The sequence below is a fragment of the Ixodes scapularis genome, unplaced genomic scaffold (assembly GCF_016920785.2).
Source record: "Ixodes scapularis isolate PalLabHiFi unplaced genomic scaffold, ASM1692078v2 PGA_scaffold2__306_contigs__length_199485367, whole genome shotgun sequence".
Lineage (NCBI taxonomy): Eukaryota > Metazoa > Arthropoda > Arachnida > Ixodida > Ixodidae > Ixodes > Ixodes scapularis.
Genome location: NW_024609857.1, coordinates 131,200,014 through 131,227,244, shown reverse-complemented (window position 1 = coordinate 131,227,244; position 27,231 = coordinate 131,200,014). Strand labels below are relative to the sequence as shown.

General features: G+C 44.8%; 1 protein-coding gene across 1 annotated transcript in view; it reads right to left on the bottom strand.

Moving 5' to 3' along the window:
* The window catches only part of LOC8036026, a 566,786-nt gene that overhangs the window by 491,439 nt on the left and 48,116 nt on the right, over positions 1-27,231 (bottom strand). The window contains exons 5-6 of the mRNA XM_042291544.1: positions 23,361-23,551; positions 6,323-6,517 (exon numbers count right to left, since the gene is read on the bottom strand). Of these exons, the coding sequence (XP_042147478.1) occupies positions 6,323-6,517; positions 23,361-23,551 (386 nt within the window). The remainder of the gene's footprint in view (positions 1-6,322; positions 6,518-23,360; positions 23,552-27,231) is intronic.

Below are 27,231 nucleotides of genomic sequence, written 5' to 3'. Positions count from 1 at the left end.
ACGATTTAAATGATATTATTCTAGCTCCTTAGCATTAAGTTTGAGTTAGATGTTATATCTTTTTAGTAAGGGTGTTTACAGCATATTTATTTGCCTGCTGATTTTGTTTGTTTGTTTTTGGTGCACCAATCAGAAGACCAATTAGGTTGTTTTTGGGCACTAAATATAAAGAATATTATTATTATAAGTGTCATATATACCTTAAGTGCTTTCAAGGCTCTACGTATGTTCTATCTAAGCAAGGTGATACAAAACGAAAATGTATAATCCTATAAATGAGATAGACAACATTGCTTCTTTACCTGTGACGCTCCATGCACACCAACTAAGAATGTGTAGAAAGTTTAACACACCTATAGCAAAGGTATAACGCAGAAACTTTAAATTTGCTCGCAAAGAGGTGTAATGATGGAACAGCGCCTATCAGAAGGTAGAAGTTATAGACAATGGTTAAAGGGTCGGTTACACTTATGCATGTGTTTTGAAGTTTGTTGCGCACGCCGCACATTCAAGTGTACCGGGAATAACGGCAGCCTGTTAACCAATGCCCAATTTACTAGCCCAGTTTAAATACTTACTGCATAATTATATTTATTAGACATTGGATTTAGAAACGAAAAACTTCTACCTCCAAGTGACGCCATATTTCATCGTTTTTCAATCACATCTTGGTAACTACATTGAGTCATGGGTTTTCACGTACAAACGGTTTTCGAACCCGTCGTAAAGCTACAGAAGAGTGCTTTGCGCATCATTAACTTTAAATCTCCTTGTATTCCTTCTAAACCTTTGTGTATGAGCAGTAGAATAATCCCCCTACAGAATTTACACAGCTTTCGTATTGGTAAGTAAAGTCATTTGCAACAAGGCGCACTTCCCCCCAGCATATTGAGTTCTGCCAAGACACACTCCCGCTCTTTCTCACAAGATAAATTCTTGGTTCCAAGTTCACATAATGATTACAGCGAGAGGCGTCTAAACCATACCGGTGTCAAACTATGGAACGAGATTCCTGCCTTTAGTTTATATTTTTTTAACAGATGTACATCACTTAACAATTTTTAGGCCTACTATCTCTACCAATGGAAGTGTGAGTATATGATTGATAGATTGTGCATAATCATGGGATGAATCCGTCAGTGTTTAGCGTTCATAAGAATTTGGAATCATCAATTTTAACTTATTTTTACTAGCACAGTTTTAGTACTTACTGTATAATTAGATTTATTAGATTTATTAGACATTGGATTTAGAAAGGGTTGTTTTCATTGAAAATGTTTAGTGTACTTTTACGTTTCTGTAGTGCTCATTTGATTGTACCAAGTGGCCATAAAAGTTGATGCTTAATTTGTTTACTCCGGCATGCAATGGATTGTCATTTCGCATCATATTTTACTTGAAAGGATCTGTTACTAGCTTTTGGCTCTGCGTCTATGAACAACGTATATATTAGAGTGCAGCTCTTAGGCGCCCGCTTCCGGCTTGAGCGGCGTCGGCGCCGCCGTCGGCGTCGCCGTTGCCGTCGGCGTAACCGCGCGGTGCATTATGGGTAAATTTCCCCGCCAAATCTAGCGGAAAAATTTCCCCGCTAAATCTAGCGGAAAAATTTCCCCGCTAAATCTAACGGAAAAATCTCCCCGCTAAATTTAGCGAAAAAATTTCCCCACTAAATCTAGCCGAAAACATTTCCTCACTTAATCTAGCGCAAAACTTTCCCCGCTAAATCTAGCAGAAAAATTTCCCCGCTAAATCTGGCGGAAAAATTTCCCCGAAAAATCTAGCGGGAAAGTTTCCCGGCTAAATCTAGCGGAAAACATTTCCTTACTAAATCTAGATGAAAAATTTCCTCGCTAAATCTAGCGGAAAAAATTCCCCGCTAAATCTAGCGGAAAATATTTCCCCGCTAAATCTAGTGGAAAAATTTCGCCACCAAATCTAGCGGAAAAATTCCTCTGGGGGTCATGTTACTTCCCGAGGTCACGTGACCCCCGTGGTCACGTGACCCTCACGTGACCTTGGCGAGGGGGCCATGTGACCCACCAAGGTCACGTGACCATACTCCAGGTCACGTGACCGTACCCCAGGTCACGTGACCCCCCACCCCCGAGAACACGGGAACCTCAGTACCCTTCCCTTAGCAAAAAGAGGCCGTACTTCAAGCGAAGTTGAGATATATTTAGTACGAATATTCATTTTGTATTTATTCTGTATTATTTTGGCCGCATTCGAAATACGCGCGTAAGGTATTCAAAATACATTATAAATATGAATAAAAAATATTTTAGATATACCAAAAATATTATTCCTTCACACTCAAGATGCTATTTGTGCATTAAAATCCGGTTACACAATTTTTTTTTATTTTCGATTTTGTCAGCAAATGGTGTCCCTGTGGTATTTGAAGGCATTACTAAATACATCTCACAAAGCTACATTAGAAACGAACACAAACACAAACACCATGACGCACCGAACAGCTCATTCACATTCCCGTTGACTGCTCTAGAACCTTATATAGCCTACATATTGAAGGTAATAATTTTTTCGGTGACCACCTCTGCGCTTATTAAGGTTCCAAGTATTCGATTTTTTCCTCGGGAGTCTGTCAAAGGGGAAACAGTGTTTTGAAGGTCGTGGACGATACCTCTTACTAAAAAGCATTGCTACAACTAATAACAATTCGGCGCAGTCCCTAAGACTATATCCACACAAACGGCTCATAAAATACATGTTATTGCTTCTCTGCGTAGCACCACTCAGAACGAAGTGATTCAAGGCAGTTTCTTCACTTTAAAATACTGTAAACGACTTTATTTTCGTGAGGACTTAATTCTCGCAAAGTTCGCGAATCGCCTACAATTCCGAAAAATAGGTCCCGTGAACAATTCCGGCAAAATGTAAAAACATTAAAATCTATATTGCCATCCCAGCGCGTCGCGAAAATCAGAATTTGCGAATTATTTCAAAACTCCAACTTTGACCTAAATCGCGAAATATTGAGCCAACGAAAAATAAATATCTTACAGTAGTTGTTTTGCCTTTCCTTTTTAGTAGTTGACTATTTAATATGGTAGTTAATGTCACTATATTAAAGTAACTATTCACATCACGTACAATGGTGAGTATACACGTTCAGTGAACTAACATTGTGCTAACAAAACCACGCCAAACGTATCTGTTCACAGCACCTGCTGAAGCTTTCCAGCATCAGCAATAGTTATGGTTGTAGTTCTTGAACCCCGTTTGTGAATGGTGTGCAAGGAACTGATCAGGTGTGTTCTTGATAGAAAAAAGGAAACAATAACATAAACTGGGCTGATTTATCAGTGCGATGCTGCGAAATTCACTTGACAAACTAATCAAATGTATTTAGGCGCTGCAGTGTACTCCATATCTGCTTGAAGTGAACTTCTACAAGGGGAGCTTTTCAATATTTTGGTAATTTAAGTCAAACTACCAAAGTATTGCAGTCAAAAGGTACTTAGAGTATAACACAACAGTATTTACGATTTTCAGGTATTTTAAGAGTATTCTGCACGTAGTTTTGATTGCTCCATTTTTTTAGGGTTGGAGTATATTTTGCATGAATTAAATAAATATTTCAAGAAATATATGTGAAAGGTATTTTGTGCGTATTAATTTAGTATTTACATATTTCAAAACGCATGAAGGGAACTTCAAGTGTAGTTTAAGTAAAGGTATTTTAAAATGATATTACAAGTATATTTTAGTACTAAGTAAAAAAAAAAAAGAAGTTTATATTTTCGGTCTATTTTTTGTGTACTTACAATTATGAACTGTATTTCAAATACACTCACATTAGAATGTGGTATATTTCAAACGTATTAGTTTTCGCTAAGGGTTCCCTCCTCCTCCTCAAGAGCTGCGCTCTAATTCGGCGTTACAGGGAGTTGTAAATGGCTTTCATTTTTTTATTTGTATCTTTCTTGATGTTAATAAACTTGAAAGCTTGATCACACTCGTATTAGACCAGCCCAGCAACGCCCGTTTTTTCAATAGACGCTTCGGCGCGTGCCTCTCACCTGGTCTTGCTTCCCGCGATATCGTCGTTTTGCAAGATCACCTTCCTGCACGGCCAACATTGTCAACACATTTCCACATATTTTGGCACTTTTGACGATTTTTTCAGGAGTATCAGTAGCATATGGAGCATTAAGCGCAATGAAAACCGATACAACGGCACGATGTCAACGCGTTTTGATTACGAGGAGGCTGCCCCTCATTTGTAGTTCGTATACAAGCTCCTAGACGGCGCTCTTTACTCGAAAAACGTTCATTGGTCCCGAGCCCGTAGCCAACTGTCCTTCGACGCTTTGATTGGACACGAGGCCTAGCCAAGCGCTGACGCAGAACTCGTGCTCAATCTGCGTCTGCACTCGCTCTCTGTGTCTTGACGTCGAAACATTGGTGCCCGGGCTTTGATTACTCTTGGTCAGAGCTCGAACTTCGGCTGAGTAGCCGGATTGGGGATTTGTCGCAGTCTCGACCACCGGAAAATAAATAACCGCATATAAACGACGAATATCTGTGTAAAATGTCTAATTACCATTTAAATGCACTAATTCTAAAAAGAGTAAAAGTAAAAAAAAAACAAAGAAAGGTTAATAAATAAATAAACTTTAGTTTGACAGTACACATTGAACTATTATGACAAAAAAACGTTTGACCCAGAAAACGCACCAGACATAAATCCTGGCTAATAGAAAAAAAAAATTGCCCTATTCACAAAGAGTAAAATGCTTCAGAATAATAGAACTCAGGAGTAAACTATGCAAAACGTATAATAGAAGACGCCAAGCGCAATGCGTACATCAGATGCAAAGGAAGTTTAACACAGTTAAAGTGAAAGAGCACAAAATACTAACATTGGTGATCGTGGGGATTCTAATATGCAATAATTATGGCACAATACTTTGGGCGGGATATAAATCAGAACGGATACGACTCCTTTAATGCACGTCGCGCCGCCGCAAATTTTTTTTACGTGCGTTTAAATTTGCGTTGATAGGAGCGGGCCTGCCAAAAGCAGGCCGCGGACCAGACCTCACTGGAGGAGCTGCCGCCAGCCGCGGTTTGGTCGAAAGGCTTTCGCGGCCGGGGTTTTCTTGATCCCTGCTCCAGTTGGTTTTGCCGTAAGGTCATAGGCCCTTCCTTTAAACCGAGTTTATTTCACTCACTAGGGATTACTGTTCTGATTTAGCGTACTCGACACACATGCACATGAACGTAAATATCACCAGGAAAAGAGGACGGAGCGCACGCTTGGAGGAGAAATCGCGCTGAAGCTCGTAACTTTTTGAGCTCGCCTTCCTGAACGGTCAAACTCAGTCGTGCTACCATCTTATCTATCTGTAAATAATATCAACATTAAATCATCGTATTACTAATATCCTTACAATATTTACAAACTTTTACACAAACGGCCACCATTTGCCGGCTGAGGCAGTAGGGACCAGCAGACTTGGCACGTCTAGCAAAATTCGAATTCTTATAGTACTAAAACTGAGCAAGTGAACGCCGTATCGCAAAACGTTTAGTCTATTTTTATTAAATATCAAAACAGAGGCAGTGAGCTAATAACATTTGCGAAAAAAAGCTGAGACCGTGCATTTTTTATGCTATATATATCGGATCTGTATCGTCCACATACTGGTTTGCAAACTTGCTCCCAAGAGGTCATTCTTCTCACATATCGTTGAAAGTATTAATTATCGTGATTATCGTGCTCCTCGCCAGCTTCTACTAGGCAGTAAAATGGATGGGCGGGCTAGTTGGTACATGTTTAACTTCTGAAGCGCCTAAAAAACGAGGACGCGAGGAAGAAGAGGCGTTCTCAGCACTTTTGTGTTCAGCAAGCAACCCGGGATCGAGCTCGCAAACCAGTCAGCAGTCAGAAACAGGGTGGTATAGACCTAGAAAATACGCGGCCGCCTTGTTTTGTCTTTATTTTTAGTATTTCATCCTCCCTGAGTTCAGATTTTTTTTTTAATTACACATAAAACTTTTTTTTTAAAACGACGTTCGGGTGTCCAGCTTTACCTATCTAGGTTCGGAATTCTGATTTTGCAAACGAGCCAAAAGTGCTGGTGCTCATGTCCTGACCTTGTAATTTTTTTTTTGCGGACTAAAGTATAGGGATAACTTGTTTATTATACGCACATAAAAGTTGACATTCGCAATTAATGTCAATTGTGAAGAGCAGCCTTTAATGTTTTTGATTTGATGTCGCACTGATATAAATTGCAAGAATATTTATAGTTTTTGGCGTTATGCGAACAGACGCGGGGTTTCTTTGACTTACCTCTTGAAATGCTACGTGAAATTTGTCAATTTTAGGGAAATATAGTGGATCTTCAAAGATTTTGTCCGTTAAGGCAGTGCCCGCTTCCTCCAATGCTTTTTTTAAGAGCGTCGTGTAAATGTGCCCTCGTTCCTTCGGTTGGTCTACATAGTCAGCAAGCAATTCCACGTACCTGTCCACGATCGGAGCACCAATCTGCAAAAGTAAAAAAAAAAAAAAAAGTTCCGTTTTGTTTGCGTGATTTTCAAGTGCTTATATACGCGACTGCAAGCTGGCCAACTGGCCGCCGCCCTGTCGCTGCTCGTGTGAGCAAGGCTGTGCAATTGCAAGTTCGCCAAAGCCACGTCCCCGCGCCCTCTCACGTGCTTGCACGCATGCACTCTAAAAAAAAAAAGTGTACTGGGTACACCCACATGGGGTGTAAGTGTTCCCACATATACTACAACCATAAAGGTGTACAAGTACACCACAAGACAAGGTACGTACATACACCATTTTCAGGGGTGCAATGTGCACCCTTTTATACTCCTGCAGTATTCGGGGGTGCACAAATACATCCTATACTGGGATGTGTCAATACTCCATACTTACACTCTCACTGTCGTTTCGGTGTGCAGGTACACCCCATTTTAAAGTGTGCAATTATTTACTTCTCTACACCCACGGAATTTCTTGGAAGCAAAGATACACTTGCCAACAGGGTTTGCTACTACACCGTTTTTTACACCCACCCTGCTCATAGGGAACATAGATGCACCTCATTTAAAGGTGTACCATTACAACTCTTTGTAAATCCACCTCATGGAAACCTGTGAAATAATCTACGCTCCCAGGTGATTGCAAAAAGGCAGGTAAATATACACAAAGTACTGTTTTCAAATCTCTTAGAAGTTTATTAATCAGCCTATTCCGTAAACAAGTACAAACTTGCAAGCAATTCGTGATATGTGAAGAGGTACAACGACGCTGTTACACAAGTCAGATTACTGAGCAAACAAGAACCGGGGTGATTCTTAGGTAGTGTCTATTATCCCAGCAGCCGGCAGAATTATTTCCACAAAATTCTACCGGCCGTCGCCGCTCATTGGCGGTACAATCACTTCATCGTACGACGTTTCGTTGACACGGGATGTTTCATAGACAGCTCAGATTAGTTATCCTCTATTCACTTCTTTTTTTTTTTCTTGTAATGATCCTCCCCAGACTGTATCCGCGAAGTGACGTGTACGGGTGGCACAGGTGGGTTATCATATTTCTAACAAGCCGCCGCAGACCGTCGCCACGAAGCGGCGTGAACGGGTGCGCTGGGTTGGTGAGCACGCGCCTCAAAGATACACACGCGACGAAATGTCCCTACAGCGTGCATTTCGCGTAACGAGTGACGATGAAACATTAGTGTCGACGAAACGTGTCTACTAGACGTGTAGCAACAAAAAGGTGTCCATAAAACGTGTTTTCACAAAACGCCGGGGGAATAAAAAAGTCAGTATTCTAGCTGCAGTTGTCACATAATTTTAGACAGCTAATGGCTTGCGATTGCCTGAAAAATTTTGGGAACACAATTCTCCCGGCGGCTAGGAAAAAGACACTGCCTAATCGCAGAGGTAATCCGAACGGAACGGTCCAATGTTGCAAAGGAGTAGGTTGCAGCGCGCTTACAATTAAAACACGGGACTTCAAAGATGTAATCCAAGATATATGTCGACACCGGCACTGCAGAACAACCACACACGCACACAAAAACGACAAAAAAGATGTCCGTGAAGATTTAACACGATGTGGCGGAAGCATTTATCTGCTGTACCAAACATTAAACGCATCAACAATAATTTCATGACCTTTTGTTTTGATGAAATCGCTTGTTGCCGATATACGCCTAGGAATTTTCAAACACTGGTAGCCTTAGTACACTCGAATACGTTGTCGCGGACAAAATGTATGGCAGCTGCGCATGTCGAAGCACAGCACACAAGACACTAGGCAAAGAAGCAGGCGTTCTGGGATCGGAAAGAGCTACTACGTTATCCGTGAAACTTTTACCACGTGATCACGCTCCTGCGGTTACCCGTCTCCAGAGAGCCTAGTCAAGTGATAAAAAAGCTTTCGGTTTATAGGTCCGGCGACTGCGCACCTTATTCCACGATTTAGCTTAGAGAGAAAGAAAAAAGAAGGAAGCAACAGGAAGGCAACTGCTCCTTCAAGGCCAGAAAGGGGTATGCTCACAAAGGCTTATCTTCAGGGGCATCCCAACAATGAATACAACAAGAGTATTTGTCACTTATATCCTCTTGAAAGTTCAACTCAAAGTTGACAGTGCAGTGGATGCTATCCGTTGCCTTCGCCTTCAGGCAGGTCCCACGCTCTTCCTTATCTCTAGCTTGGGGATTGTAGTCACGTGACTCTACCCGGATACACGATTGGCCTATAACAAGCATAGCGTATACTCTGCTGTCAATACCGAGTGAACAGGACAGCTCCATACTTCCAAAGAAACTGCTCAACCCAAAAGTGACCCCCAAAACGGGAAATTTGAAGATCCTATGTTTTACACCGTATAGCCCACATTATAAAAAATGAAGGATTAATTGCGACGACGTTGACCGCGACCGCGTTAACTGACCGCGTTCGCTCTGCTAAAATTTGAGTGTGGACTCTCGAGCAGCGTTAGCTTGCTGATGATGCAGGGCGCTGCTTTATCGTCGAGAATCATTTTGCCCTGCGAACGTGAAAACGTTCTCGTCCTCGCTGTACCCTGTCAGTAACCGCCCGCGAAGCATCGAACACCTTATTGCTGCCTGTTGGCAGTCTACGAGCGGCGACAGTTTACCGTCGCGTCACCCAACCGTTTCAAAGCTCACTCTAGTACATCACTGGCGTCAATCACCACAATAGCGTCAATAGCGTCACGGCGCTGCCCGCCACCCGCCAAGAACCACGTTGTTATAACAACAAAAACAAGCCAGCACTCTGCACATCTACGTCGCCCTGCTAATTTCTTGGTTCTTTTACGTGGGGTTTGATTTTGAACGTCTCAATTTTAACCGAAGCAAATAGCTTTCGCTGGAACAGAAATAATTGTCCTAGCACATATATAAAACATTACTGACATAAGCTTATTTTTAATCAATATATAAGAACCCTCATGTTTAGGTTTCTCCAAAACACAAAGCCCGAAAGATCCAACCTTATTCGATCCAAGGAGAAGCTGATCGGGGCGCGTGGCTAGCGTGGCGGTTTGCTAAGGTGGGTGCACTGATACAACTAGAGGTTTTTAAGGCAGAGGAGGGTGCTCATGGTCGGTGTAGATGTACACTGGCTGGGGAACGGAGAGAGCATCTTGCAAGAAAGGGGTGCACATGTGCCCGATGCACCCGACTACACCTTTCTTTTTTTCTTAGGGTGTGGGGAACCAGCCGCGCCGACATGCTTGACAAAAAAGGGCTCCTGGGCGTTTCCATTTTCAGCGTTTGTGAGTATGGCGCGTGATTTGCTCGCTTTCCGAAGCAATGAACTTGCGCGTGCTGGGATGAGGAGGCCGCACTCTGTGTTGCGGACTTGTAAATATTGGAATGGTGTATACCAACGCGCGGCTATGATGCCTGGCTGCTGCGGTGGCGCTTCTATCGGCACGGTGCTCGCGCTTCACCTGACCCACACCTGGTCTCTGCGCACGTGCTGTGCGTGCCCAACCACCCCTGGCTTTGTTAAACTCAGGCTTCTTTGTAAACAACGAAACGGAGCGACGTTGGCGGGACGTGACAGACCGGATCTTTTCTGCCGAAAGCAGTAGTCAGAGGATGCGAGCTTGACCCATTTTAGCCTTCGTGCTGAGCAGGTACTGTGCACGTGCATGCTCAGTGCTGAATTGTTCAGGCAGACCGAGGTGAGTGCGAAAGAGCCCCTCCTCGGACGACGAAGGAAGGTTCGTCGGAGATGGGGCCGTCTTGCCATCATGTCAGCACGATGTTCTTGTATACACCAAACAACGTTACAAGATTAGCTCAGTTACGGACTGCACATAGGCGCTGCTTCCACGAGTAGTAACCACCCACCCCCTCCCCCGTTTTTCATCCCACGTCCAGGCTCGCGTCTTCTGCGTGTTACGGTTTTGATCGCTGCTGCTATGATAACTAGTGCAGTACATTCTATGGAATACATATGTTTCGAAGCACATAGTCTAGGTTCCATTGTACTTGATGAAACAAAGAGTTTTTAAATGCGAATCTAGCTGACGTGTGGAGGTCCCGCGGAGGGGGTACCCCCTCCGCGAGAGCTCCACAACTGATTTATTTTAGAATCATTACTATAGATTATATCTAATCTATTCAATATTGACGTTGACACCAACTCAACTCTTCTACGTCACGCAGCGGCAGTGGCGCTTAAATGGATGCTAATAGCCAGAATAGCCACATGAAGCTCTTCGAGTATGTGGACAGATAAATAGCTGCAAATTATATATACTAATTAATTATACCCATCTCAGCCAATTCAAGAAAACCAGGTCAGGAATAAATGCTTATAGCCAATAATAGCCAATCCAAGCCAACCAGGCCGAAAATAGATGCCTATAGAAAATAACCAACTGAAGTAATTCAAATCTATACGCACTCGAAATGCATGAATTGACAATAATAGTTGCTGATAACCTTGTATAGCACTTTTGAGCCAATCAAATGAAAATAAATGCTTAGCCTCTAATTGCAATTTGAAGTCATTTTCATATGTAAACACATAAATAGCACAGCATCATCAGCTATATTCGCGAATAGCTAGCTGCATACATGTGAACCAATCTTTTAAAACAAAAACTGCTAATTGCCAGATATAGCCACATGCACACATTCATTTTGTCGACGCACAAATAGCTAATAATTATTAATATTTGTCACTTTACCATTTATAGTCAATTTAAGCCAACCAAGTTAAGAAAAAATGCTTATATATTATCAATATTAGCAATACAAGCCAACGAATTCAAGGGTAGATGCCTGTAGCCAATATCAGCCAGTTAAAGTTAATAAAATACATAACACTCCAATTGCATAAATTTTCAATTATAGTAATAGTCAATGATAGTCATGCAAGCCATTTTAAGCCAATTTGGCCAAGAACTCCCCCAACCCCCCCCCCCCCCCCCCCCCAATCGTGGACTCTTCAATCCATTTATATACAAAAAGTCATAAATTGCACATTCTCAAAATAGTTACTAATGTTCATGCTGAGGCGATTTGAGGCGGTTTTGAACATATGCTAATTGCCAAAAATCGCCTCATGAATTCATTTTCATTAGTAAGTATGGAAATAGCAGAACACTTCGACTAATAACCACTAATACTGCAGGGTGTTGAGCCGTAACCGGAACTGGACCGCACTGGAACTGAACCGCCTATTTTGCCTGAAGCGGAACAGGACCCGAACCGAAATGTTCGAAGTCATCTTGGAGCTGAACCTAAACCGGGGCCACACAAAAGCAGGGTGTCGAACCGAAATGTTTTTCGTTCCGGTTTTCGTTCCGGTTCAGGGAAAACGGTTCAGCTCCGACTCAACTCCGGAGTGAAAAAATAAAGGTTCCAACCAGTTCGAACCGGTTCGTACTCATATGCCACAAAAACAATTGACGGCTGCAGAAGATAAACTATGCATATTTTATAAAAATGTTACATATAAAAAGCAAAGGCTCACATTACTGTGTGGAACGAACGAGCTAGTGCTGGGGCACCTCGGGATGTGGGTGAAAGCACAGTTCAATGTCAGGCAGCTGACCGAAGAAGCAGGATGTCGGAAAGCATATCCGGGGAAAGACGGAACCTCTGAGACGATAAAATGAACTTTAGTGCATAAAAGGCTCGCTCCACGCTCACCTGGGTCGCAGGCACTCCCAGGGCTACTTGAGCCAATGCGTAGTTCTGGAGAGCGTTCCCTTCTCGCCGCCCAAACTGCAACACGTTACGTTCTTTAAAAGCTGCGGCCCCTTGTCTAGCATTTCCAGGAGGCATGCTATATCAAGTGGATTACTGGTACCTCGAACGTGCACGCCAGCCTCAACCTCTCTTTTCTTGAAGGGCGCTTCCAGGGCGTCTTCCGAATGATCTGGAGCCGCCGCAATTCAGAACAAAGGGTGGAAACTTGCTCGCATTGCAGAGCTGTGATTCGCCTCCAAGTCTTTGTCAAATGCAATGTGGCCCGGCACTTTTGCTCAGGGATGAGAAGAAGGCGGTAGCGGGGATCTATGTACACTGCTGCACAGATGACATCCGTGTCAAAAAGTTGTCGCTCCCTCTTTTTCATTGACTGGACCAAGACTTTTGCTAACGGCGACAATATCTTGGAAGTGTCCATGGAACATCTCAGCGATGCTCTGTAGAAATCTCCTACAGTGAGCGGTTCCTTCTGCAATGTCGTCGTCGCCACTTCTGACGGGTGAAGCGATACTGCGAGCATTTCAACTTCCGCCCATAGGCCTTCAGTCAACCTGGAGCTTCCTTATTTTTAGAGGAACCCTTCAGCAAAGCTTCTTAGTTTAAGCAGCTTGGTGAGCATATCCTGCATGGACATCCACCGCTTTGGACAATCGAGCACTGGTTTCTTCAACCCTAGCTTCAACCCGAACCACCCGAACCACCGAGCTGAAGGCCTCGCAGAAAAGAAAGAACACTGGCACAGAGTTTCACGCTAAGGTGGACTGCAGCGAACGCTAGCTGCTCGCCTAGCATATCCAGTGCAAAGAACCCATACTACCGGTTGAGCAGCGACGCGCGGAAAGTGAAGTCTCTTTGTACGATCATAGCGCTAAAGTTTGAGGATGGCTCGTAGGATTGGCCGCGGTCCACCATATGTTAAAGCTAAGCATAAGCAACGAGAGTCGTCGTGCCTCTGAACGCGCCTGAGAGTCTGGACAGAGTAGCGGCAAATCGCGAGGAGCGTCGGCCGCCCGCCGTTGGTTAAAAAAAAATTAAATAAACACGAGAACGCATTTTGAGGGTAGAAATGAAGCAATGCTCAGAAGAGCTGTGCGTCTTGAAGTTTGTGTTTCTGAGGAGAAAACGTTTTGGTCCTTGCTGTTTCTGCTACCGGAGATCGAAGCTGTTTTGGTGTTTTCTGTAGTTGTAACTGTTAATAAAGTCCCTCCTTCCCTTCCGGGTGCTAGACTTTAATTTCGGTCAGATTATCAAATTTTCTGAGTTATTTTAATCGCAGATTAGATGCGCCACAGTATGTCAACTAGTACAGGTTCTAAAATATCCATCGGCCTTTGTATCGCTTTATTATCCGATCAGTTCTACAATGAAATCAAGGCGTTCAAAGTAAATTGCACACAACTCTACAAAATTAAAGACAAAAAAACCCCAAATATTTTAAACTAAACGCCGAAAAAAAACCAAAAAACCAAGGACAAAGAGAGGTGTAGGCAACACTAGGCTTGTTGCCTATACTTCTCTTCGTCTTTCATTTTTTTTTTGGACGTTCAGTTTGAGATGTAAAATCCAACTAGCCCAACTCACCGTTTTTCCACCAAACAGGCTCATTAACTGATCACTTTTGCTGACGTACAAATTGGGTATCTTCTAGTGATCAATTTTTTTTATGAACCATTTCCGGTCCCCAAGAAAAGGTTGGGACGAACGTGTGCATTTGATAAAGAAAAACGTAAGACCAGAAATCCTGGATAATTTATAGTTACTGCGCTCATTTCGTTTGAGTTCTCGAGAAAAAACTTCATAAATTATGAAGACGACCGTTACGTAAAAACCTGATAATGGAAAGTTACATGAGCTTTCCGCTACCTATTTTTTCTGCTTTTTGAGTTCCCACATGAACGAAACGCCGCAAAAATAATTTATAAGTTTTGCCCAGGAACGAAAAAAGAATTATTTCGATCCGGTTAAACTTCGGTTTGCACGAAAATAGTTTTTGTTGTTGCATTTTTTGCTTTATTATTTAGGTTACTGTGTTTTTCACCACGCACCTTTCACCTGACCTGACATCGAGTATGAACCGAAAACCGTATGGAAAATATAGCGGTTCCGTTCCGGAGCGAAAAAAAAAAATTCGTTCCGGTTCAACTCCGGTTCGCGCGAAAATAACGGTTTTTTCCGGTTTTCGATTTACGGTTCGGGTTCGGTTCAATACCCTGCACAAAAGTGCCGTTCCGAGCCGTTTCGCCAAACGGTTCGGGGGCACATTGGCGCTTCTATTTAGTGTGCTGTGCTCAGGAAATTTTGAGGGGCTTACTTAGCCATGTGGAGCAAGGTGTTTCCACGTATGCAAATATTTCTAAGAATATTTTACAGAAATGAAGGTCAGTAACCGCTGTTACTGACTGGCACAAAATCCACCAGAGCCGCTCAAAGTCACCATATCATGCCCACGTGCCCGACAAAAAGCCGCCGCCACGTGCCAACGGGATGATGCATGAAGCCGCCGCGGGAGCAACTACGCAGCATCAAATTCGGGTTTACTACGGTTGATCGAACGCAAGTTCATCGAAACACGTTTTAGAGAACGGGCTCGTTTCATCGAAGCTCGGGGTAGAGAACGCGGAGCCTCAGTTTAGAGAAATGCCGCTTATTGAAAGGGGGGTGCTGTTAAAAAAAGAATAACCTACTTTGCACGTGTAACACTAAATCGCGGGTTAGCTCATTCATCGAAACTCATTTTAGCATTCGGTAAAATGAGCTTTGATAAAATGGATGCCTCCGATCTCCTTGTATAAGCCCCGACGGCTCCATCTCAAGATGGTGCATCCGAAGAGGATCCCAGCACGGAAGCTTTTCAAATTTGACAATGACAAAAAACAGGCATCATGCCAAATCAACAAATCTGGATTGTGGCTCTCCGTGCAGTATGATGCCAAGCTCGAGCTCCACGTACATTGATGTCACAATGCAGTGTATGACGCGCTTCTGGGACAGAAGCTGTCCGGCAGCAGCACGCCTGAGCCGTCTACCACTAGCAGCCATGCTGCCCGTCAGTCGAAAGCAACACCGTTCAAGGAGCCAACATTGCCATCCGTTGTACAACGGGGCTCCGGTGTATAATTAAACTTCACCGGAAACGAAGTAATGGACACATGTGTCGAGCTCGTCACCATAAACGGCCGGTCATTTCGCTTGATGGATGACTCCGGGTTGCTACAAAATATCAAGCTCTTGCTGAAAAACCTCAAAGAACGCGTCACAGAGAGAGGTATTCGAGTCCCTTAGGGCACGGTTGGTGTCACTAAAAATCAAGCGCGCATCACGTCGGGAACGAGCAGTTTTCGGTGTGAACATTAAATACGTAGAAAATTAAAAAAAAAATCAGCTGCAAATGCTAGCGATGGAAGACATGTTTGAACGACACACCACGGAACGTTTAAAAGGCGAAGTTCTCCAAGTAATTTCAAGGTGCGACGTCTCCTCAGAGCAGGTCAACAGTATGGCGACCAATAACGGAGCCCATATGCTGAAAACGGTTGCTATTTTAGCAGAAAAATCTACTGGCCCGGTCGCGGCAAGATCCTACCAGTCCGATTTGGAAGAGGAAAACGTGCACGCGTACAGCGGCGCCCTAGATGGTACCACCTATCTCAAAGAATTGGAAAGAAATTTAGTTTTTTTTTTTTTTTTTTTTTTTTTCCATATGAGGGGTTTCTTCTCCAAGGAATGCGGTGTGTTGCTGACACGCTGCAGCTCGCTGTCCATGACGTCCAAAAATTTACAGCTGCTAGCGACATCGTACGGAAAGCCCGAAAAGTTCTTAAAAAAATGATGTCACAGACAGTGATGTACCTTCTTCGGAAGCTTCATCTGAAGAAGCCCATCCTGGATTGCGCAATAAGGCGAATGTCCACCGTGGCCATGACGCGACGATTGCTAGAGTCGTGGCAGTTCAGCGAGGAGTTTACCGCAGACGATGAACACCGCCTTATTCAAGAATATCGGCAAAAAAAATAAGCAAGGTATTTGCCTCCCTCGGTCTGGCCGATGAAGCAACAGTGCAGCTTCAAAGGGAGAAACTAACTTTGGGGGAATTTCATACGGGATGACTTACGTGTCAAATCGAGACTTCGAAAATTGACTCCCCGGTCGCGAATAGGCTGGCCGCTACCACGAAAAGGCGAGAGAAGGTGATGCTCGGAAGCGACATATTCTGTGTGGCTAGTTTTTGGATTCTCGACAGCATGTCACGCTAACGAGGGAGGAGAGGTCCAGGGCAAAGCACCATCTGCTACTGGCGTGGAGGAAGCTTCGCGCGCATAAAGAATATGCCCGGCCGCAGGAACCTCAAGCACCGTGCATGATGGGGAGTTCCATTTGCGCTGACGACGGCCTCAAAGCGTTCCTCGTGCATGGAAAAAGAAATCAACTGCCTGAAAGCATTTGGCGAATATTCTTTGATCTTTGAGGAAACTGGATGGCTTTGGAAAGGTGCCTGCGAATTAACAAGGGTAGCAATGTCTCGGAGTTTTGGGAGAAAAAGAAAAGCCCCCACGCCCCGAATGATATGCACTTGCACACGTCGCTCTTGTAGTACCCGCCATGCAAGTCAGCGTGGAAAGGCTCTTCTCGGGGTTAAAGTACATCCTATTATGCCAACGAACGCGATTGAGCCCGGACTTACCAGATGATGTCCTTTTCCTCCGGTCGTTTCACGCAGCCAAGGCACAGCGTACACATCAGTAAAATTCATATGGCGTGTGCATGTAACAATGTGCGAAAGGAACTCGTCCATGATTGCATTAGATATATTTAATTGATGAATAAAAGGTTGGTGCCCAGCCCTATGTCACGTCTTGAATTTTTGAATATAGTTCCAATAGACGGATAGAGTACAAAAATCAAGAAATGAGCGCCTGTTTTACACCATTGTATAATATGTCAAGGCAGTAGAGGTATGTAAACATTCGATTACTTCTTCACTTTTGTTTGAACCGTTATATGAACCGGTGTGAACCGGTTTTAAACCGGATCAAGCCGTTATTTGTTCCGCTCCTGTGCTGAACATGAACTTGACCGACATGTGTGAACCGTAATCTGAACCGAACCAAAAATAGTTTCGGTTAGACACCTCGACTAATAGCTATTTGTTGCCACTTCGAGCCAACTAGTTCAGGAATGAATGCTTGCAGGAAATAATAGCGAGCTCAAGCCAACCATGTCAATAATAGACGCCAATAGCCAAAACTAGCCAGTTGAAGTCAATCTAATCTATGCACACACCAAATGCATGAAATGGCTATATATGACTCAGAGTCATATATAGCCATTTCAAGCCAGTTTGACCCAAAACATAATCTAACAGCCAATCATGCTCACTTGAAGTTAGCCCCCTCCTAAACACCAATGCCCCAGAAGGGGGACTAATACAAGTTGTTGGTAGTTATTCATAACCACGTGAAACTGATCAGGTCAAAAATAGGTCCCAAAAACCAATATGAGCCATTTAAAGCCAATCTCGCCCATAGCAACACAAATAACCCAATATAATTGAACTTGAGCTAATAACGACTTGAAGGTGACCTAACAGATAAATACTCAAATAACTAAAACAATTGACTAATAGACTGAAATAGGCATTTAACTGCACATACTCCACATGCAAAAACGTCTACTGACTTGCATGAGAACTTTTTGGAACACATAAATGTATACAAAAATTTCTCTAAATGTTTCTTAATTCCAATCGGTAACCATATGTATTTGTTCGTGATTGTGTAAGGGGGAAAGCACTGTAGCACATGATTAATATAAATTTAATATTCGACACCGAGTTGGCTCGTGCTAGCCAAGCCATGACACCACTTCTGTGTCTCCAGCCAACCCTGCGTATTTTTGTTCAGTTTCCTGTATTGGACTGAACGGTATTTGCCGGAAATAAGGCCCAGGCGCCGCGGAACCTTGACCGGCCAATCTCAAGTACAACGGTGTTACATTACAGCACGTGCAAATCCGATGTACACTGTGCTCTGTGAAAGAAACCTTGAATACCAAAGCAAGCAAGTCAAAAGGCTAGAAAATCGTGTTTACAAAGGCTCGCGTCGCGTGAAGGAAAGCGCAATAAAACAACTTTCGGAAGATTCTCTAGGCTAAAAAACCAAGATCCGCCTCGGCGACCACTGCAGGGAAGCTAGTGGTCGCCGGGGGAGGGCACCTAGCTCCCTCAGGCGCCTGAGGGAGCTAGGTGCCCTCCCCCGATGCCCTGCCGTTCAAGCTTAACGCGTTTAGTGATTTGTAGGTTCTAAAAGTATATGGACCAGGCTAGCCGAAGAGATAGTCTTGAAGATTCGCCCGCAATACTTCCGGTAGATCTGTCATTTCTTTGAGGAGCAAGTGCTCTTTCTTTTCACTCAAGGAATCAGGAAACCCGCCGATCCAGTATAAGTAAAGTTTCGGAGGTAGTGGAATTATAGCACTCTGCAGTAATACTTTTAAGGTACTGGCTACTCACTGTAGGCCCTCAAATACAAGCAAAGTCCATAGCTAAACGGAAGTAACTTTCTCTCACCGAAAGTGCAGCCATTATTTGTTTTCCTCTGCACACTTTGTATTCTGTATTCGCGTACGCGAGCTACCGTGACGACGATGGTGCTTCATGGTTTTCAAGTTTGTCTACAGATTGGGTGCGGTTTATATTTTTTAATATACCAATGGATCCCGAAAAATAACTACCGAACCCGTTTTATCGAAATCGGAGAAAACCAAAAACCTCCGAATCCGAACTGATGAAATGAGAAAATCCCAACCTCAACGGAAACAAATCTTCATCTGCAGATTTATTTCGCCTGGACCAGGAACGTAGTCCGCAGTGAACTGTCAACAACCCAGACAGCACACGACGTCGGCCCAACATTGGTATTTAATTGGCAAACAATGGTCCAATATTGGGCCAATGTGGCCATCGTAGAACCAATGTTGGTGGTACACTGGAATATACTGGTCAACGTTGGCCTGACTTGACCAACGGCTCACCAACGTTGGTAATCGATTGGCTCAGGCTGGCCAACATTGGCCTACCTCAGCCAATGGCTTACCAACGTTGGCAATCGATTGGTTTAGACTGGCCAACATTGGCCAACCTCAGTCAACGGCCTAGCAACGTTGGCAATTGGTTGGCTTAGGTTGGCCAACATTGGCCGGTCTTAGCCAATTGGTTACGAACATTGGTAATCAATTGGCTTAGGCTGGCCAACATTGGTCTATGTTAGCCAATGAGTTGCCATCATTGGCAATCGGTTGGCTAAGACAGGTCAATGTTGGCCAGCTTAAGCCAATCAATTACCGACATTGGTAATCGATTGACTTAGACTGGGCAACATTGGCCTCTCTTAGCCAGTAGCTTGCCAATGTTATATATAATTGGCTTAGTTCTTTTAATGTTCTGATCGCGCACGCTGAGAACAATCTCTAGCTATGCCTCCGGGGGGAACGATTCTTCTGTTTTCACACGCAGAGCAAGTTAGCAACTGAATTAGAACGCTGTATTCATTGCGAGCTGTAGCAAGTTTGAACGTCCACGCAGAAAAAAACCGTGTTCGGTGACAGGTTAAAAATAAAGGCTGGGGAGGAGGTCGACTCCTCCTGATCTTTCGATCTACAAATATGGAAAGAGATGGGAGGAGCTTCTACCACCTGTCACCGACTATAACTAACATGCGTCTTCCCAAAACTGATAGTTATGCTTAGTAAATTCTACATGAAATACAAAATGCACGCTTCCTTCGATTTGTGTATATGTTTATACGGCAAAAAGCATAGTGCCTCTTCTCTAATGCCCATTTAGCGACGCAGCGAGGAAACCTTTCCAAAGGGGGGGGGGGGGGGGGCAGGGTTCAACCCCGAAATTTTCACCCGCCTCCCCAACCTAGGGCACGGGTGTATTGTCAGCTGTATGTGATCTTGAAAATCTCAAGGCAACCCGCTTTGCTGAGCCGCAAAACGCGGCCTATAATTCAGACTGAACCGGACAAAATTAAAAAAATAAAAAGCACTAATAAGTTTAGCAAAAAAATAAAACCTTAAACAAATATCCAGCGACTGATTAAGCAATTACATGTCTTCACGAATAAAAAATTGCGTTGAATTAACATCTCGAACACCCTATGTTTGAGGTAAGAGTGACATAAAGCTGATGCGCATTTCAGTCTTTAAAGAAAGGTTATCACGTAACATATAACAGAAGAAGCTGAGCATTATGCCTGCTTGCCCAAAAATGACTTCAAAGTGCGTACAAAATACGGCAACTGCAGTACTGACTACGGTCGTGACAACGCCCTCAGAAATATAGGCTCTAATAGAGCCAATGGGTTACCAAAGTTGGCAATCGATTGGTTTAAGCTGGCCACCAATTGCCTGTCTTAGCCAGTGGCCTACCAACGTTGGTAATTGATTGGCTTAGGGGGGATCGGTGGCCGAGTGGGCTGAAGCGCACACCCAACTCGACGCGCGTGGAGCGAAAGCTCGCGCTGCAGAGCCCAGGGATTGTGGGCTCGAGCCCCGCCCCTGCCCGTTTCTATCTGGATGAGCATCGTACCGGCGTGCGGTCGTGTATCACTAATGCGTGGTGCACGTTAAAGACCCCAGGCTAGCGGTTGTACTGCACTGGCTAAATTGCTCATCTACAGCGTGTGACTTGTCGCAACTTTATTGGCTGACCAACTACATGGTGTATAAATATCCCCACAACCCCAATTATTATTATGATTGGCTTAGTCTGGTGTGATAAGCGATCCCGCGACCAGCCGGAGAGGACGAGAAAGAAGAAGACGAGGTGGGGGCATGCGAGGAGCGCGAGAGGGGATTCGGGCGGTTGACAAAGGACGGTGCAGACGCGACCAGGCCGGACCTCCGTCGGCGTGACCAGACGTCAAGAGGCCCGACCCACAACCCACCTCTCACGCAGTCCGGGCGCCAACCTTCCGGAGGTAGACAAGACTGCATACGTGGCGCAGTTGAACACCCGCTGCCACTCCGTGCCACAGACGTTCTGGGCGTGACTCAAGCCTTCGGCCAACGCCCAACTGCCTCGTCGCTACGTCCTTCGGCCCAGACCTTGGCGGACACCTGGTCATAGGCTGCCACCGGCGTACGGGGCCTGATTCAAGCCTTAGGCCATCGGTCAACTGCCTCGTCACTACGTCCGGACCTCGGCCCTGACGTCGTAGACCCCTGATCATTGGCTACCACGGGTGCTACGCCGCAAGGACTGAAAAGTCGTGAGCGAGGGACTTTTTAGGGGACACTCAAACCTTAACATTTGTTGAAGTGCTGCTTGGAAGTGTGCTTTACTAAGACCAATGTGGGTTTGAAAGCGTTGATCTTTGACCTTTGGATCTTTTCGTAGATGCCATCAATGCGAAGCTAACATTTGAAGAATCGACAGCTTAAAACTGGTGCTGAAGTGGCTGCCAGGGTCTTGCGACAGGGGAGGCTGCAGGAAGAGGCGTTCGGAAGCCGTAATGGCTCCCCAGCCCCAGGACTCGCCCCAGGACCTTCCCCAGGACCATGCATAGGCTCCCCGCTGAGCTTCCTCCCTAGCCCTTTTCAATAAAAACTCCGAAAAAAGTATTAATTAATCTTGAGTTAGTCATTTGCTCGCCAGATAAAATAGTGCACAGACAAAGCATAGGAGGACCTTGCCATTTGTGCCCAGAATGTTTTTCTTGCAGTGGGCTGCTAATAAGAAACAGGCCAGGGGTTCTTAAAAACTAATGTTGGAATAACCAGGATTTAAGCACATTGCCATCATCCCATAGTCAGCATTAAAGATATGGCATTAACACTGGGACATGCCAATGAATCAGCTTGACTGCCGATAACGGTTTATTCAATGATTGAACTTGTATACCAATGATGGCATAGCCATTGAATTAGTGTGAAAGCCTAAATTGGCATAGCCAATGACATAGTGTGGATGCCAACGATGGCTGAAATATTGGTTTAACGATGGCCTAAAAAAGGTGCCGATGATGGCTGGATCATTGGTTGAAATATGGCCCAACGTTGGCGCCAATGACGGCTGGAAGGTTGGTTGAACGATGGCCCAACGTTGGTGCCAATGATGGCTGGAACATTGGTTGAACGACGACCCAACGTTGGTGCCAATGGCTGGGCCAACATTGGAAGAAGTTGGGCTCGGCCAGAATACCAATGTTGGACCAACCTCCGGAGCCAGCGTTTGCCATTGTTGGCCCAATGTAGGTCCAACATTGGTGTGCTGCCTGGGAAGGTTGCTTCTTTCTTTGAGATACATCTCGGCTGCTGATTGAACGTACCGCCATAGCATGCGAGTAAGCAACCAAAAAGACATTCTTGACCGGTTTACAGCGTTGATAATCCTGTGATATTTTGGCGAGAACGTCTACCAACATATTAACAGCGTGACAAGTATCCCGGTCTTTAATGTGCTTGCCCTTGTTCCACCGGTCGAAGTCGCTTTGTATACGGCAGCAAAACAACTCGAGATTTGCGAATGAAGCGCGAGTTCTTAATGGCTTCAGACATGAAGTAGCAGACGACAGTTGTTTGGGCCCGCGTCCGATCTCTCTCTTCCGCGGCGCTCGGATCGTGTAGCAGACGATAGAACTTTTTCGCAGTTTGTTAACAGACGAAGTGCAGTGTTTCCGCGTTTTATTTCGGTCTGCGAATAGCGCTTCGCAGCAGACGAACCGCGCGCTTCGGTCGCGTTTGTTCTACGGACGGCATCTTTTCTTGCGTAGTAAGAGACAGATTAGACCTTGCCATCGCCCTCGTGACGACCAAAATCGGACCCTTGAGACGTTTTCCACGCATTCGGATCACGCCCGTGCTTCATGCAGGTTGGGGCAACCCGGGGTCATGTCCTCCTTTTCATTTTCAAACCCCACCGTACACCCTGATTTTCTTTCGTTCGACGCCAAAAATAGACACATTTAAACACCGTATTATATATATATATATATATATATATATATATATATATATATATATATGAAAATCTCGAAAAAAAATAAAAATAGCATGTGATGGAAAGTTACTTTAAAAATACGCGAATATTTTATTTATCAGCGAAAACTCACCTGAAGAATAACATCAACTTGGGTGGGACTTGTGCTGACCGGAACTTGAAGGCACCGTATCAGCGTGTCGACGCCCCACTTGGAAGCAAGCCCCGCCGCGTCCCCGGGCGTCTTCCTCCAGTTTGCATTTAGAAAATCAGTGAAGCCGAACTCCTTTTCAAGACCTTCCATGGGCGCTGTAATACCCTGATCTGAATTCAGGAGAAAGAGAGACGAGTAAGCACTTTTATTCGCAGCGATTCAGGAAATATTGTAGCGGGCACGAGCCCTGCAGCGCATGAAGCCCTTCGATACGAAAACCTCGGCACAGCAGTTTATTTCCACAATGTCAAAAAAGGGTAGACGTCTTCTAAGAGAAAGAAAGTATACTACGCTTGCATGAATGGCTGGGCACAAACATACTCGACGAAATGTTGTCTGGTTGGGTGAAAATTGTTGTGTGACAAATGGGATTTTCATCCCTAAATGGGACGAGGTCAACCTCGGTTTCTTTCTCCGGTGCGACCAAAAAAACATTGAGAAGCAACAGTTCCTTTTACCTGCTGCTGAAAACTGCGACATCAATTAACGAACGCCGTGGCAACTTTGAGAACACGCGCATCCCCGCTTTTGAGACTACCTCCCTGCTGGAGACGTCTCGTAGACTCACGACTCACTCAGACTATACCGGAGAACATCAACAGGTGCCTTGGCGCTTTCACAAGTACAGCGCAACGAGGTAGAGGGGCTTAGAGTGATAAACCGGAAGTTCGGAAGTGGCACCCCCCCGGTTGCCGCCATATTTTACGCAAATGTGACCACTCGTCACGTGACCTCCCAAGAGCCGTGACGTCACAGGTAAGATGGCAGCGCCCAGAGCTGGCGGATGCGAGTTTGTTCGGTGCGCGGTAGCCGTGATGTGCAGCTGCTTTCCGACGACTTCGGGCTTCTTCGTGCTTGCTGACGCAGGTATAATGTGAAAATATGAAGGAATGAGACTTTATACCGTTTTTGCGCAAGATCGCTCTGGATCATCTGGATATTAACGCCTGTGAGACAGCATCAGCTCTGCATCGCCGTACCGGTGCTTGGATTCCGGGATGTGTCCGAGGATCGATAGAACTTTGAGTGCTTTTAACATGAAATTTTCGCATTCTCTTAGCTTTGTTTGAACGTTGAATTATCTAAGAATCTACGCGAAATGTATACGTCGCGTTAGGGCCTAAGGGAAGTTGTTTCAGCCCTCCGTCACCGAACAACCATAGCAACTTTTAGCGAGGAAGCTCCTGCGATTTTAACCTTTTGTGCTAGTCCGATTCTACAATCGATCGCTTTTCTTCCTTTTTTTCTTTTTGTGTGTGTGTGAGTGCGAAGTGCACCCTTATTTTCAGCTACGAGGTTGGCGTTTTATTGAGTATGGGGAAGAATAAATCGTTGCAGGCACCTGCTTTAAAGCTATTCGACTTGCTATAAGAACAACTGTTTTGGTGCATGCATAGATTAACTGCGCATTTTTTCTGTTTTGTAGGATTTATTGCAGCTATACTCTTTTCCATCAAGAGTGCATTGTATTAGTCGGTCAATTATTTAATTGTTCTAATTACCTGGATAACATGATTCATATTTGTGTTCATCCCTTGCCTGGAGAGCAGTCTTGTTGAAAAATGTTGACTACCATTCCTTTCGGTCTCTTCAATAGACTCTTTTTAAAAGTGTGGGCTGTCTATACTTCGCATCACCGTAACTTGGAAAAGGCCAACCGCCACAGCCCCTCGAGCCAATCAGAGAGACGGAGTGAAGGTGTGTGACAAATCTGTGCAGACGAGCACCCTGGTGATATGCTGTCATGTGCCTCCCTCCAATGTGTGTATTGACTCACCGAGACCGTAGCCTTTGCCGCCTGCCAAATTCTGATGAAACAAATTACAGTAGCTACTACTGTAATTACCCCAGGCTTTCATATTTTGGGTATTTGTTCGACAAGAATGTTATGTCCGCCATCCCTGTGAATTTGGCTCAGCACCTATTGGACTCGAATGCTGCATTGGCGTTCGACATGAACTGGGGCCCATTCGTGTGCTTTGCGCCAAAAAAAATGGTGACGGTTGTGTTGCTTGATAAGGTTCTGCAAAGGGTCTATTGTGTCATACATATAGGAAGTGTCATGCTATATAACAATGCATCAACACATACTATTAAACTATATGCTCAGAGGTGTGTTTGTTTTTCCAATTAACAAGTTACAGCAGTGTGCTTTAATGCTATTATCATGTGTGTAGTTTTAAGTATCCTCTCTGCAATGCCTACGAAGGCCCCTGGAAGGAATAAATTAATGAATAACATTTTCACATCACTGGAGTTGGTTTTCGGATGGACCACATGTTCAGGAAAGGTTGATTGAGTGCAGCCCCTTGCAAGAAGTCTGCCAGTCTGGCATGACCCCTTAATTAATATTGAAGGGTCAGAGAAGTGAGTGTCCTCGTAAGGTCCAGAGCGTGCAATGGACACAATTCTCGGTGTGTAGACTCTCAAGGCATGAAGGCAAGCGGAAATATGTTTATCTGGTTAGTGTATCAAATATGTTTATTTCCACTTGATTACAAAATTATTGATTCTTAGTAAATGGTTCCATAACGAGTTCTTTCTGAGACAGTGTCGTGCCAGGCGCTCAGTCGTAGTACCTGTGGACCTTGTTGTCGGATGACGCTCCTGGCACGTTGGTGTTCAGCTTGGTCGAGTGGCAACTTTGACCGACTGATGCTGTCTTGTAATCATACGTCATGTGCACTGAAGCTGCAGGGCTGGCTTCTAATCCGAAAATTTTCCTGGTAGTTTTCGGCATCAATGTAGCAAGTTCGGGCATGTATTGCCTACGTGGCTGTGCCTTTTGCTGTACCGTTGACTTGAAAGCTGGCAACAATTTTTGTTTGCTATCCAAGTCTGGTGATGCTTGCAGTTTACTTTTGAGAGCAACCAACCATTCTATTCCTTCAAGTCACTCAGGGGCATTCTCCCTCAAAGCTGGAAATTGTGTGCTTCGTGGAGTGGACACAGAAAATTGGTGTCAGCAAATTTTTAGGTATTGTCCTTGGACGATAACCGACACCAAATCCACTGTCACTGCATCGCCGCTCACCTGCTTTGTCGTGCTTACCTCTTGTTGAGGTGATGGACATGAGGAGCGTTGGGGTAATCAGGGATTCAGAATCTTCGATTCAGCACCTTCGGCATCAGGGACAAAGGTCGCCGAAGGTATCCTTAATCTCCCGTGGTCGCTCCTCGAGACGTAATCGAGGGTCGTTTGGCACGAACCCTCGCCGACCAATTCATTGGTACGGGCTGCTTTGGTAGACATGGTAGGCTTCATGCAGTGGTAGCAAAGTGGTTTTCGGTCGCACATTCGCATCACCTACGTTTTCCTCGGTGTACTTTGTTGAGCACAGTCCTACACACAATGTCGGGAATGCTTCAGCGTTAGAGTGTCTCATTGAATTGGCATTGAATACTAAGGAACAGCCGGTGCGGTCGTCGTGCCATTGTGGCGTAAGTTGCCCTTGGTTTGTCAGATGCCGCTTCGCTCGCAGAAGTCTCGGTTGAAATACCTGTCAAACTTGTTCCGAAACAATCTCGGCAATCAAAATAAAAGCCGGGCAACTGATGACAGGAAATAGCTTCCTGATCTCCTCCCGGACAACGTGGTGGGTGATGTCGTGGATGCCTGGGAGGCTGGGATCGAAGTAGTAGCTGGACAACTCGAGTGTCGGGACGCCGGGAAGTTGTTCATAGTGGCAGGCTCGGGCATGCAGGGCACATTCCATGTTGGAAGCCTCAGTGATATGAACACTTCGACTGTTGTTGGGGGGTTGCGGACAAGGCTGCCGAAGGTGTTGTC